We start from the raw sequence: 13,462 nt of genomic DNA, 5'->3' as shown, positions 1-13,462 counted from the left end.
AATTGGCTAAAGAAAAAACATAGAAAAAAGCCAAAACATTCACTTACAGAATTAAACTAATATGCAGGGCCCAGTTATTCAAAGCCCAATTAAGTTAATTGAGGGTTAATGTGAACTTTAATTTGATTCTAGTTTAATTACCAATTAATAAAGATTCTTCAAAAATATCTTAGTTCAGTATTAATCGGCTTTCAAGCAACTAGGCACAGAATAAAGAGATGTTCCTTAGTAGTAACTATAATCTACTCAGGTGATAGACCAGCCTAGCAACAGAGCTCCCAAGGAATAGCTTGTTGCATAGATGCAGTATGATGTCACCCAGTCTCACCCCCACCCCCACAAAAAACTGCGATCCAAGCAGCATTCTAACATTTAAGTGTGCTTCCAGAAAATATCCATACCTCCCCCATGGAAGGGAATGGAAATTCCAGAGGGATGGGGGGAGGGGGGGTGTCAAGATCCAGGAAATTCCTGAGGGGGGTGGGGTGTATCAATAATTATAATAGATTTTTTTCCAGACAGACCGGTTCCATTATTCCGATATGTTCAATTTTCGTTTGTTTGCTTTTTGCTCCCGAACCCCGGATGCAAAAATAAATCTTGTTAACAACACAAAATGAAATATTTTCATTGTGGTTAGGCTTGATTTCTGTCTCCGCTCGAGGCCGGTCATTTTCCTGAACAGTGGCTGGTAAGCGAAGCCCATATTGTGGAAATAAGACGAAGAAATCCTGTAAATTACACTCGCTTAAATGTCTGTCACACACATCTAACTAGGTACGTACTACTTCTGCCACTTCGAACTATATGGTCTCTGCTGGCAGGCATTTCCATCGCATTTTTTCGTTGTCATTCGCCAGCATGAAAAATATTGTTTGAACTGAATTATTACGTCAACATTGAACTACAGTGACTGTAGTAATTTGGTATCGACAGAAAACAGTGCTCTGATCCTGATTCTTCGAGTACTAAGTAAAAACATGGTAAGACAATTATAGTTCAGGAGGCAAATATTTATTTGTCAAAATGTACAAGCCGCATGCGATATAAATCAGATAAATAAACAACGTCTTGTTGCTTCACTAATTTTAACTCAAAACATACAAAACCATACTTATGCCAATGCTATTAGAGACAGAGTGAGCGACAGAGGTTCAAAGAAATATTTATAATTTGCAAAAAATAAGATCATAACAAAAGGTGCCACAATGAGTACGATCACCCTTGTCCTCCACCCCCTCCCCCCAAAAAATCAATTTAAATTAAAATTGTCACCTCAGTTCCATTCTAACCTTCACCAATCATACTGCTACAATTGCACTACCCAGAGAAGCTCCGAGAAAACAGCATATGATTTAAAGCATTGCCTTCTAGCTTTGTCAGTAGACTGTTGGTCCACAGTTCAGCTGTTTGTTCATGAACAGTTTACTATTAAGCATTTTTCATTTACCTGTAACCAGGGTATCAGTTGAGACATTGCCCAAAATGGAAGAATTCCGCAGCATATCATAGATGTACATGTCAATATGGAGACATGCAAGCTGACATGTGTACTTTTGTAAAGCAAGTGTCTAGAAACACAAAACAAGGAGATCAAAACAAAATTAATGTAACTTCTATGTTTCATGAAGAAACAAAAGCTCTTTGCTTTAGGGTTGAATTTCAAAGGCTTTCATCACATTAACTATCACTTACCACTACATTAAAGCAGCGGCAAAAGCCTAAATGTAATTAGTCTTAGTGGAAAATGTTTATAAACATGTACCTGTGTTTTAAGCACACAGAACCCACAATGAAGGCTAACACTGACCAATTTTGGAGTGTTTTCTTGTAATGACTTTTTGGCCCCAAAAAATTGCAGAACAACTTGGCAAAAAATCTGTCAGCAGATTGTTGGCAAACTGTGGGCTCACAGATCACCAACGGCTTATCAACAATCCACCGAAAGATACTGGCAGCAGTCTTAAATGTTAAGCTGTGACAGTATTTAGAATACATATACCTCATGTAATGCTTTCTGGAGTTTCTCCAACATGTTCTCAATCTCTTTTGGGACTGTGTGGTTCATCTCAACTTGTTGGTAGGTATGATTATGTGTGACATTCACTTGATCAAGGCATTTTCCCTGAAAACAATGTAATCAGCCATTTGGAATTGATACCAGTCTTTATTCATCCCTTGTAGTTAATACGTAAATGATTGAAAACGATAGAGATGACAGAATTACTACTTGGCGTTTACTGGTTCCTGACAAAAATTTCATGTCAAGAAATACCTTTTTCCTTACCCTGGACTGACTACCACAACCTAGTCCTTTAAAACCTTCTCCTTCAAAAATGTTATGTCATTATGTTGTGTGTGTGCATAATTTTTATAAGAGATGGTGATACAGTGTTTTTTATTCAAAGTCAGAATATACCTACAGTAACTTAGACTACAAAGACCATACTTTAATTTTCACAAGTTATTTTATATGCTTTTGATACAAATTGTTACTAAAAAATACACAAATCAACCACTACAAACCATGATAAATCTTTAGAAAAAATGAATCAAAATAGTTTACATTTGCCAAACAATCATGAAGTAGACTGTAAATGTACCTGAGCTGTTATTGAGAAATCTTTAGTCACCCACAGTTGTTCCTTCTTCTTCTCACACTCAGCAAGAACAATCTATGATGGATGGAACAATGTTGTTGATGAACAAAAAGGATTCTAAAAATATTTTATGTACATCAGGTATATCAGTGATGGGCAGGTGTGAATGAGGCCAAATTTTTCAATCCAAAAAGTCCTATTATGCTAAAAAAAAAAAACTAAAAAAGTCCCATAATTTATAATTTTTCTAAGCATCAAAAACAAAAGTACAAAACACCAAGAATGAATGGTATCAACCCCCCAAAAAGTCCTTGCAAAAATCTTTCTATTAAAAAAAACAGTCCACCAGAAAAATTCTAACCCAAAATTGAAAAAAGTCCCAAGCAGCGAAATTTCAAACCCAAAAAAGGTCTTCCCACCTCCCAGTCACTAACATACCCCAGAACCACCCTCCCATCCCCCCCCCCCGATCTTATGTGTGTAGGTTTGACTCACAGCAAGGACTCAGATTGTTTCTTACTTTGTAGTTTCCTTTTAAAAGGCATGTTTCAATTAAATCCATTCTGAAAGTTGAAAAGCAACAGCAAACCTCATATTCCTTGACGGCTACTGCCAGGGCATTTCGTCCTCTGAAATAACTGTTGACGAGCTCATAGAACTCATGGTCATCTTGCTTGCTTATCTGCATGCATATGATGAAAAGTCAATGTTGATTAAAAAAAAGGGGGTTTACTTTAATTAATTAACAAATATCCAGAATGAGCTAAAACTATTTATTAACAATAAATCTACAGCTTTGATATGATTGGCCAGATTTTAAGATTCTAAATTTAACCACCCAGACAAAATGACAGGGAAAGATAAAAAACAATCCATCAAATCTGAGGTATAAACAACAAAAAGCGAGCAAAAATGTACTGTACATGTAGCTTGCGTATGCCCCAAGCTCTTCAAGTAAAGTACCATGGAATTTCAAAAATAACGGTTTCCCCAAAATTAACACTCTGGCTCTAGGTGTGGGAGTGGCAAGCTTAGCCAATCAGGAACAAGAAAATATGTCTTCTCTTGAGTACAAACAATGCCATTTCATTAATCATCAATCAATCATCGATCACTGTTCACAGTATCACACTATCACAATCACTGTTCTACACTACACAGTACAATAAAGACCCATTTCTATTGTTTACTTCATACCCTGATAAAATGCTCCACAAACCCCTCCATCTGTTCAAGGAGTGGATTGAAGTAGAGAGTTTTTAAATGGTCCTCACTGAAAGCTTCCAGTGCCATTCTGTACTGCCTTATGCTTGATGCTAGGATTTATCAAAAGCGACACCACATCATTTAGTGTATATATTTAACTTCACATAACTTACATAAACTTAAAATAAATATTGTTATTTAGCTCATAGATTATCCACAGTGACTATGACAATGAGGCATTGTGATTGAACAGGAATTACACAAGACCACTACTAGATTCAGTTACTGGGAATAAATTACTGTAAAAGCTCTATTGTAAGATAAGCCACAGGGAGGGTGGGGGCTCATTAAGCGACCATCACTTAAATGACTTGCTCCTTCTAGTAATAGATATTCTTTTTTTTCCGTCTTTTCCATGTCAGTTACGCAAGACCACTACTAGATTCAGTTAATGGGAATAAATTACTGTAAAAGCTCTATTGCAAGATAAGCCACAGGGAGGGTTGGGGCTCATTAAGTGGCCGTCACTTACGTGACCTGCTGCTTCTAGTCATAGATATTCTTTTTTTCTGTCTTTTCCATGTCAGTTACACAAGACCACTACTAGATTCAGTTACTGGGAATAAATTACTGTAAAAGCTCTATTGCAAGATAAGCCACAGGGAGGGTTGGGGCTCATTAAGCGACCGTCACTTAAATGACTTGCTCCTTCTAGTAATAGATATTCTTTTTTTTCCGTCTTTTCCATGTCAGTTACGCAAGACCACTACTAGATTCAGTTAATGGGAATAAATTACTGTAAAAGCTCTATTGCAAGATAAGCCACAGGGAGGGTGGGGGCTCATTAAGCGACCGTCACTTACGTGACCTGCTGCTTCTAGTAACAGCTATTCTTTTTTTTCCATCTTTTCCATGTCAGTTACACAAGACCACTACTAGATTCAGTTACTGGGAATAAACTACTGTAAAAGCTCTATTGTAAGATAAGCCACAGGGAGGGTTGGGGCTCATTAAGTGGCCGTCACTTACGTGGCCTGCTGCTTCTAGTAACAGCTATTCTTTTTTTTTCTGTCTTTTTCATGTCAGTCACCCATCTCAGACCTCCAGGTTTTGCTCAGTCAAAATATTGGCGAGTTTTAGTCCGGCCCAGGGTGGAGAGGAAATTCCTTTTTTTTTCCCCCTACCAAATACCAAGTAACACACTGGCAACCCAAGCTCATTATCTGATAATATAAATGTGAAATTGATTTATAGACCTTGTATTTTTTTATTTTGGTGAGAAAATAGGCCATGCTCAAAGGTCCGAGCACACTGAGATTGTGGTCAGAGTTAGCAGGGATTTTGCACAAAATGGAAGGAGAAAGTTCTGAGGTGTTTCAAGCTTGTTAGCACACTTTTGGGGGGTGATGTGAAGTCATTTGACTGTTAAGATTGATGCACCACGGGTCCTCGATGGTTTAACGCTATAAAGCGATGATACAATTATGGTAAACTTGGACTAATCAAAGTAAGTAAAATCTGGGTAGTACAAGTGGTAAGGCATGGTATGCCCATGCTGACCGTCTCTGGTTCAAATCCTGCTAGACCCAAAAGATTTCTTTTTTTTTTTTTCTTTTTTCTTAATAAGGTCCGGGTCGCATTACAGATCAATTTTAAATTTGGCTGGTTTCAAAACGCCTGGAAAAATCAAATTGCAAGACCGAAAATGAAATTGATAACTAAATTTACGGTCGCATTTCAGTTTGGGTAAAATGCAAACGTCAATCACACTGAGGAAATTTTAGCGGCAAAAATTGTCTTCAGTAACGAAACTTGCCATGCTGCCGAACGGGGCAATTTGCATTGCGATTGTATTGTTGTTGTTACTCGCTATTTATCGTCAACAAACCCAGTTGTTTGGGTTTATTTTAATGACCGAAAGATGGTTAAACGAGCACAACAGATTATTACTTGCCGCTGCTCTCTTGCACTCGCTGGAGAACTTCAAGTATAACTGAGTGGCAATTGACTCTCAGGTGTTCTTTGTTCGGGGCTTAAACCGGGCCAAAATGGATGTTCTTGGCTCAGGTCCTGAAGGTAGGACGTGCTCTAAATTTGACTGTAGTACGGGTAGAAAAAATCTCGCCTGTCCATGTTTTGATCAGGCAAACGAAATGAATGAGGAAAATTCCCGCTCTTTTCCGTTGCGTGACCTGGGAGTCAATATTGACAACCGTAGACAGCTTTGGCGGTGGGCTCCTTTGTTTTTTCGAAATTTGGAAAAATCGGTCAGCTCCACACAAGTACACTGGCGTCTTTGATGTTTTTTTCCGATTTTGAAATTTTTGAAAAAGCAAAAATGAGGGGTCGCATTAGAAAAAAGGCGTGTTGACGGATTTTAATCCCTAGAGTAAACAATTTTCAACAAAATTGGTCGTAATGCGACCCGGCCCTAATTAATTAAAAATGTTTCAAATTCTTAAAATTAAGTCCATGGCACATGAGCAAAACTTGGAAAACCCTTCACACAGTTATACTTGCAAGTGAGATTAAAATATTATTTTAAAATGGAAATCCCCCCTGACCCTCCCCAGAAATCAGCCATAATGTAAAAGTTGAAGTGTTTGCATTTTTAGATTCAAATGGCTACTGAATTCCACTGTCATAAGCCACCACATTAATGTACCTGGGAATCATGTGTTATTCAGTCAGTGACACAGTGGTTGAGCATCTAAATGATCTAGTAATCAGAAAGGTCATAGGTTTGACTCCAAGTATACCTGTGTCAGTGACTGAATTATACATCATTGTCGTGAATTTACCAGGCTTAAAATAAACCATCACATTTATTTCAATAGATGTACCTGTTTCCCTAGCTATAGAATCCAATTTCGGATACATCTGTAAAGATTTGACTTTCTCGTTAGCCTGAGTAACCTGTGCTGCTGCATTTCCTACTTGGTTTTCATTCACAACAGCCTCCTCTGAAGAGCATTGTTTTGAGTTTTCAATAACAGTTTCTGACACAGTGCTGGACTTCCCCTCATTTGTTTTTGAAGAAATATCATGCTGAGCCAGTTTCTGGTTTGTGTCTGTGGCTTCAATTTTTACTTCAGTACCATTGTCAATCTTTACCTGTGCCACAGGCGTTGTAGAATCAAGCTCTACTGTATTCAAACTTGCTGATTCAGAAGTTTGTAAGTTTATTGCCTCACTGTTCTCCAATTCTCCGAGGTCTCCATCCACATTTCCCTCTTTCTGTGAATCAGAAGACAACTCGTTTTTTCGTTCAGATAGTTCTTCGGATATATTAGCTGTTTCTTCCGCATTTGATGCAGTAGTTTCACCAGTCCTTTCAGTAACAATGTCACTTGTACATTCAGTAAAATTGTCGATTTCAGAAAGCTCTCTCCTTGATGTGGAAGGCAAGTTAGATTCAGCTGAACCTTCTGCTACGTTTTCACTTAAATAAGCAGCCTCACTTGACTCTCCAGCCTTGCTTGCTTCTGCCCCATCGTCTATTAAATCATGTGAGCAACAAATTTACATAAACTCAAACAAGAAAGAAGAAAATCACATATCATCTTTAAAAATCAATGGGCATTCTTCACAACAACAATCTCCTGCGGAAATCAATTCAAACCTTTCACGTCCTCGGCGGCTTCATTTCCCTCTGTTGATCTCGAGACCGTCTCCTTTGTCTTTTTCTTGTGTTTTCTTTTAGGTTTTACAGCTTCCATTGCATTTTTAATCCAGCTGACTTTCTGTAGCACTTGCAAGATTCGCTCACTCCTAAATCAAGCAGTGTATCCCATGATTCCAAAAGGGAAAACTTCCGGTTTGGAAAGTGACGAAAGTGGACTTTGGCGTGACTATTTTATTAAACGCAGGACGATCAAAAACAAATTTGATTTCGGTTAAAAGGGTACGAGTATAGCCAATCTGCTTCTTGTCACTATTTTTATTAACTGCCCATCAGTTTAATGGTTTCGGTATTTCTCCGTTTTTTTCGTAAATTAAATGTTTTGTTTGGGTTGACGGATTGATAACTCGAGCCTGCGATCTTTCTTGCCGTAGAACGAAACGATTTTCCAGAATCCTCAAAATGGCTAGAGATTATTGTTCAAAGTTCAGTTTGCTTTTTTCGGTGATGTTTTTCATCGTAATTCTGCAACATAGTTGTCTTGGAGAAGAGAAGAAATCGGACCCAAAAACGAAGAAGGAAAAGAGCAAGAAAATTGGCAAAAATGTGATGGATTACACTGAAGCAGATCTGCACAAACTGCTCGATCAATGGGAGGTAAGCACATCGTGTTGAATTGCTCTTTTTAAAATATTTTATTTTGTCTTCTTGTTTAGTCATTTCAGTCATATGAATTTCTCTAATTTCTAGCCAAAGGGCATCAAAATTGACAGGAGTGATGATGTTTGATCTCGTGAAAAGTGCACTGCATATCGTGTAAGCGTCTCAGTCAGTTTAAACACCTGGCAACGGAGACTGTTGACCTAAGGACTACAATAGATTACACTTGATTAGTGCATATCTAAGTCATCTTTCACCAGTGAACTTAAAATTAAAAAAAAATTAAAGAGATCTGTTTATACTAATCTCCATATTTTTATTATTAAATGTTTGACATGTGGTTATCATTTCCATTTCTTTATTGTATATAATGTTAAATATTCTTTATTGTTTGTCCCATTGGTTGTTTACATTTCTCATTATTACACGGCATTGATGTTGTTGTTCTTAATTAAACTTAAGTTTTAAATAATTTATTTGTAGTTTTAAAATGTAAGCATGTTTTAGATTATTGAACTACATGTATGGGCCCTATGGATAATCAGCCTGGAGTTGACTGGCTAACCTGAGTAAATAAGGGTTTGTTGTACGGTTGTTGTCGTCATTGGTGGTTGGCTTCATCTGCAGTCTGCATTTTACTGATGCTGAGTAGTGCTACTAGCTAGCAGGTCTAGAGTAAAGGAGGAGACCAAGGGGATATGACAAAACTGTATTTTTATAACCAAAAACCTCTCTGGTCTTCATAACTAACTAAATGGCAAGGCAAAGGTGCAGTGGCTGGGAAAGGGAATGTCAACTACTCATAAATGGAACAGAAAGTCCCAATATCCTATGGTACATTGACGCAATGTCTCGAAAATTATAACTTTAATGTTTATTCTCTTCAGTTTTGTATCAGTGATATAATTACATCTTGGGTGCACCCCAAACAAACCAACCTCGCAGGTGCCCTTTTGGCTCGTCAAGCAATGTTTCCTCCCAAGCAAGAAAGATGGCATGATGAGCCAATGGAGCATCTGCGAGGGAGGCTGTAAGCAAACTTGGTCACCAAACATGCATTTTTATCACAATATTCAAGTTCTCTTTACTGGAACTGTACACAACATTAGGACTAACAGTAGTATTGAAAATTATCTTTGGGCATAAGGAGTGGACTAAACAGATGGAGACTATCATTTTCTACAGGATAATGATGAAGACATTGATGAAGAAGACCGATACGATGACAATGACCCACGTAAGTCAGCCCCACCAGGACAGGGCTTCGATCCGACTCAGTTCAAGGGTGATCCAATAGCTCTTATGAAACTTGCTAAGAAAGGTAAAGTGGTGATGGTGTTTGTGACAGTAGCTGGAAATCCAAGCAGGAAAGACACAGAGAAGATTACTGCAAGATGGCAGACAAGTCTGTTTAATGCACAGTTTCAAGTTGAAAGGTGAGAATTCGTGACATTTGGGTAATTTAATATGTTGTTCAGGCATGGCTGGCTAGCTGCTTTTTTGTACTTCATTTTGTGTTAAAAACCGAAATCTTTCCTAAGTATGATCATGCATTTTTACTGCAAAAGAACTGCAAAAAAAAAATAGAAAAGATCTCAATTCACATCCGAGCCAAAACAACGAAGGGATCTAAAAAGCAGTAAAGGTTGCTTATGTCCCAAGCCCTTCCAAAACATTCAGTTAATGTTACACCCCCAAACAGGACCTTATTAATTTTATGGTTCGTCAGAGGCATTTAACTCACACAGTTTGTAGTACATGAATATCCCCATTGCCACAAATTAAATCCCTTTTAAGGGATTTAATTTGTACGACCAGCTCCCATGCAGTTGACATCGTAGCTCAGTTGGAGCTCTGGTGATCTACTCCAGAGGATGTGCGTTCAAATCCCGCTGAGATTAATTAACGATTTTTCTTTGACCTCGGTAATCCAGATTTCCTTTACAGGGCTACCAAGCCCGGGGAACTAGTTGCTTTTGGTTTGACTTATTATAATTAAAAATATTGTTCTTTTATTTGTTGTCAGGTATCTTGTGGCAGATGATCGTGTACTATTTATGTTAAAGGATGGCAGCCTTGCGTGGGATGTTAAAGACTTTTTAATAACTCAGCCAGACTGTAAATTGGTTGAATTTGATAACCAGCAGTTTCCAGGAGCTGGAGAGAAAACCAAGTCTGCAAAAACCGAACTCTGACAAACTACCATGCGTGATTTACCCTAGTGTAGGACATTTTTGTGGCATCAAATTTTGTATTCCATTTTTTACACCGATTTGCAATAATTGCAAAAAAAAAAGCTCATTTATTAGAAGAAAGTTCCAACAAGATCTCAAAATTCAGGACAATTTTGAGTCATTAAATGAGATAAGTTGTGAAAATTCCCTGTTTTAAGGTAGATAGTAAATTAAGTTCAATATCAGTATCAAAATCAGTACACTGCCAAATGTCTGGTGATGAAGATTAAAATCATCCAGCTAGGGAAGGGCATGTGTACAGTGTAACTGATAAGTAAAACTTAATAACACAGCTTTCAAGTGTCATATAAGTGTAAATTCTAGCGCTAGTACAAATATAATGAGAAAGCCAAGATATAAGATCGGTTCAACAAATTATTGGTGGCGCAATCAAAATGGTGAAAGGCTCAACAGAATTATCTGGCAAGAAGATCCACGTGGACTGAAATTAAAGTTGTAAGGCTTTGGCTATTTTCCAAAAAAATGTCGCCAAAGAACAATAAATTATCAAAATTGGTTTCTCATACGTCTTAAAGCTAAATTAAAGACTGATTTCAATTAACAAACCACAAAGCTGCACTAGCGTTGCTAAAGTCGACCGCCATCTTTGAACCACGTGGCAAGAGTTGAAAACTATAGAACGACAATAAACACACACTAAGAAGCTTATGATTGTTGGCTATTGACTTTTGCAGATTTAAAAAAAGGTGGGACACAGTGAGAGTAAGCCCCGTTGAGTTGAACATCAGCCACAGATGTCAGCTTGCATAACTTTGCTCCGACAAATCGTCCTTCTCTCGTCCAGCTCGGCTCAAAGCTTCTTCGCTGTAAAGACTCGAGAAAAACTTGGGTCTTTACGACTGGCACTCTCTGCCTCAGGTCCGGGGACTTTCCCCAAAGCCAACAAAGCGTTGTTGAGAAGAAGGCTTGGATTTTGACACGAAAAACGTGTATTTTCACAAGCATTATCTTCCCCGTCTGTAGCTTCGTAGCAAGTCTTCACTGTGTCACACAACAAGGTGACGCGCTCGCAAGAATTTATAATTTACCGTAAGCCAATCAAAGAAGGTCTTACTTTTTATAGCCAATCAAATACAGGCTTCTATCTAACTCACTTGCAAGTTTACCTTTTGGAATCTTTGGAATATCATGGAATATGAAGTGCGGGTTTGTGGATCAGTTTCCTTCGCAGTGTATCCAATTATTCCACAAGCGCCCGTTGGATAATAGAGAGCTAACGAGGCGTGCATTATAATCAAATATTCAGTATGTGCAAGTGGAATTGTTTTTGTTGCTTTGTTTTTGTTTTTCACTTAAAACAACAACCAAGAAACTTATTTCTAGATCTTGTTGACTAATTTTGCAAGTACGATAAAATCTGGAAGGCTAGAATAACTGAAATATATTTTTACAGCGGTTACCAATGACACGCGACATATCGCCTTCAAAAGACTCCGATAAAGTTGCGTTTTGGTGGACGTCAATCACAGAAAAGTCGTTGAAATTATTTTGAATTCTGAGACCATTTCAAGGCAACAGAACCAAGAAATTGACAGTTTTATCCACTGACGGACGGTAAACTTTATGAAAGTTGATTTCCAAGCCATATTATCTAAGAAAAAAAAAAATGGGCATTGTTTAGACGAAGCCGTATTTTTTTATGAAACATTCGAGATCGCTACACCTGATAATAAATCAGCGATGCGTGCAAGTGAGTAAATTATCACGTGCAGTGAAAATTGAAATTTTTAATTAAAAAAAACCTTTTATTTGCGCTTGATCTGGCTCAAGAATCAATTTAAATAAAGTTTACCTTCTCTTAGCGAGGTAAAATTCTTAGTTTCTTGCCGGGTTACCTTGGAATCTTGTCAGAATTCAAAATAATTTCAACAGCTTTTGTTTGATTGACGTCCACCAAAACGCAACTTTATCCGACTCTTTTGAATGCCGTAGGTCGCGTGTTATTGGTAACCGCTGTAAAAACGATTTTGCCGATATTTCGGTTTGCAATACAAACCTTCTCACCTTTATTTTCCGTTCAGCTCCCGAGGAAGGATGTATTGCAAACCGAAATATCGGGCAAAATAAATTTAATAAATATATTTCAGTTATTCTAGCCTTTGCTGTTTATTTCTATAAAGTTCGCCACCTCCGCTGTAAGGATCAGTCTGCCGTCAGTATTTTCTCATTTTCCAAGAACGACCACTGACTCGGACGATTTAAAGGCCGCTTTCTCACATGTTCTCAAGTACGCCTGTAATGGCTTATACCCTATGACCGCTAAGCAAATCGAAGCTCTGGCAGTGCAGTTTTTAACAACGTTTTAATATTCCATGCAATGGTCAAACTCGTTACGGGATGATAAGCGTATGTAGTTTGCAGCGGATAAAAATATGACCGTTCTTGTAAAATTCCGTTTTTTTCAGCTTTTTATTTGGCAGACAAACCCATCATTTCGCCACATATTTCAAAAGACCGGCAGTAGTTTAATGGAGTAGTTTTCGGGAGCTCAAGTTTGTAAAGTGTCGTACCTAAGGACCGGTGAGGACTGGGGCCCGTTTCTCGAAAGTCCCGGTAACTTATCGGGCCCGGTAAGTTGCCCGTTAAGCCCCCGATAAGTTTACGGGTGTTTCTCGAAACTCCCGTTATTTACGATCCCGGTAAGTTGCCCGGTAAGTTGCCCGGTAATTTACGGGAGGTCATGACCTCCCGTAAAGTGCCCGTAAAGTTTACGGGAAGCAATATTTTGTTGCAAGAAAACAAGATGGCCGCCGGAGGCGGTCATTTTTGCCCCGGTTTGTCGGTCGCGTACTTACCAAGAGCGATTGATTTTAGACAAAATAGAAGAAAGAGAAATAATAGGAAGATACTGGTTATCCAGGGAAGTAATAAATTCGCTTGTTGACGAGTTTACTGGAGGAAACCTTTCGAGAGATACCGTACAGTACGAGAAGCCGTCCGCTGTCCGCGAAAACACAGGTAAATATTTTGCAATTTTAGAACTAGAACAAACTCCTAATCCAGTTGGTTTCAGTCGGTAAAAACCAGAGCTACAGTAATTTGCTCAGTGTGTTTCGAATTTCGGTTATCCCGGGAGGACTTGCAATTTTGCCCCGTAAAGCATATACTTGCCCGTGCGT

The 13,462-nt window shown here is 38.3% G+C and overlaps 2 protein-coding genes and 1 non-coding gene across 3 annotated transcripts in view; 1 reads left to right on the top strand and 2 right to left on the bottom strand.

Moving 5' to 3' along the window:
* Positions 1-7,610, bottom strand: part of LOC146462062 (ectopic P granules protein 5 homolog) — a 45,172-nt gene extending 37,562 nt beyond the window's left edge. The window contains exons 1-7 of the mRNA XM_085086084.1: positions 7,429-7,610; positions 6,650-7,303; positions 3,798-3,916; positions 3,190-3,282; positions 2,604-2,675; positions 2,003-2,125; positions 1,451-1,571 (exon numbers count right to left, since the gene is read on the bottom strand). Of these exons, the coding sequence (XP_084942210.1) occupies positions 1,451-1,571; positions 2,003-2,125; positions 2,604-2,675; positions 3,190-3,282; positions 3,798-3,916; positions 6,650-7,303; positions 7,429-7,525 (1,279 nt within the window). The 5' untranslated portion in view covers positions 7,526-7,610. The remainder of the gene's footprint in view (positions 1-1,450; positions 1,572-2,002; positions 2,126-2,603; positions 2,676-3,189; positions 3,283-3,797; positions 3,917-6,649; positions 7,304-7,428) is intronic.
* A 93-nt stretch (positions 7,611-7,703) lies between these two features.
* LOC146462061 (LDLR chaperone boca-like) lies at positions 7,704-10,992 on the top strand. The gene is made up of 3 exons (XM_085086095.1): positions 7,704-8,085; positions 9,274-9,524; positions 10,115-10,992. Exons 1-3 carry the CDS (start codon positions 7,891-7,893, stop codon positions 10,281-10,283), a joined length of 615 nt encoding a protein of 204 aa, XP_084942221.1. The 5' UTR covers positions 7,704-7,890; the 3' UTR covers positions 10,284-10,992.
* Positions 10,993-11,033: 41 nt separating this feature from the next.
* LOC146462060 (RNase MRP) lies at positions 11,034-11,332 on the bottom strand. Its single transcript, XR_014857272.1, has one exon.
* Between the last annotated feature and the right edge of the window lie 2,130 nt (positions 11,333-13,462).

The sequence above is a fragment of the Pavona decussata genome, unplaced genomic scaffold (assembly GCF_977016875.1).
Source record: "Pavona decussata unplaced genomic scaffold, jaPavDecu1.1 SCAFFOLD_192, whole genome shotgun sequence".
NCBI lineage: Eukaryota > Metazoa > Cnidaria > Anthozoa > Scleractinia > Agariciidae > Pavona > Pavona decussata.
Note: the sequence above shows the minus strand (reverse complement) of the source record. Positions and strands in the feature narration are given on the sequence as shown.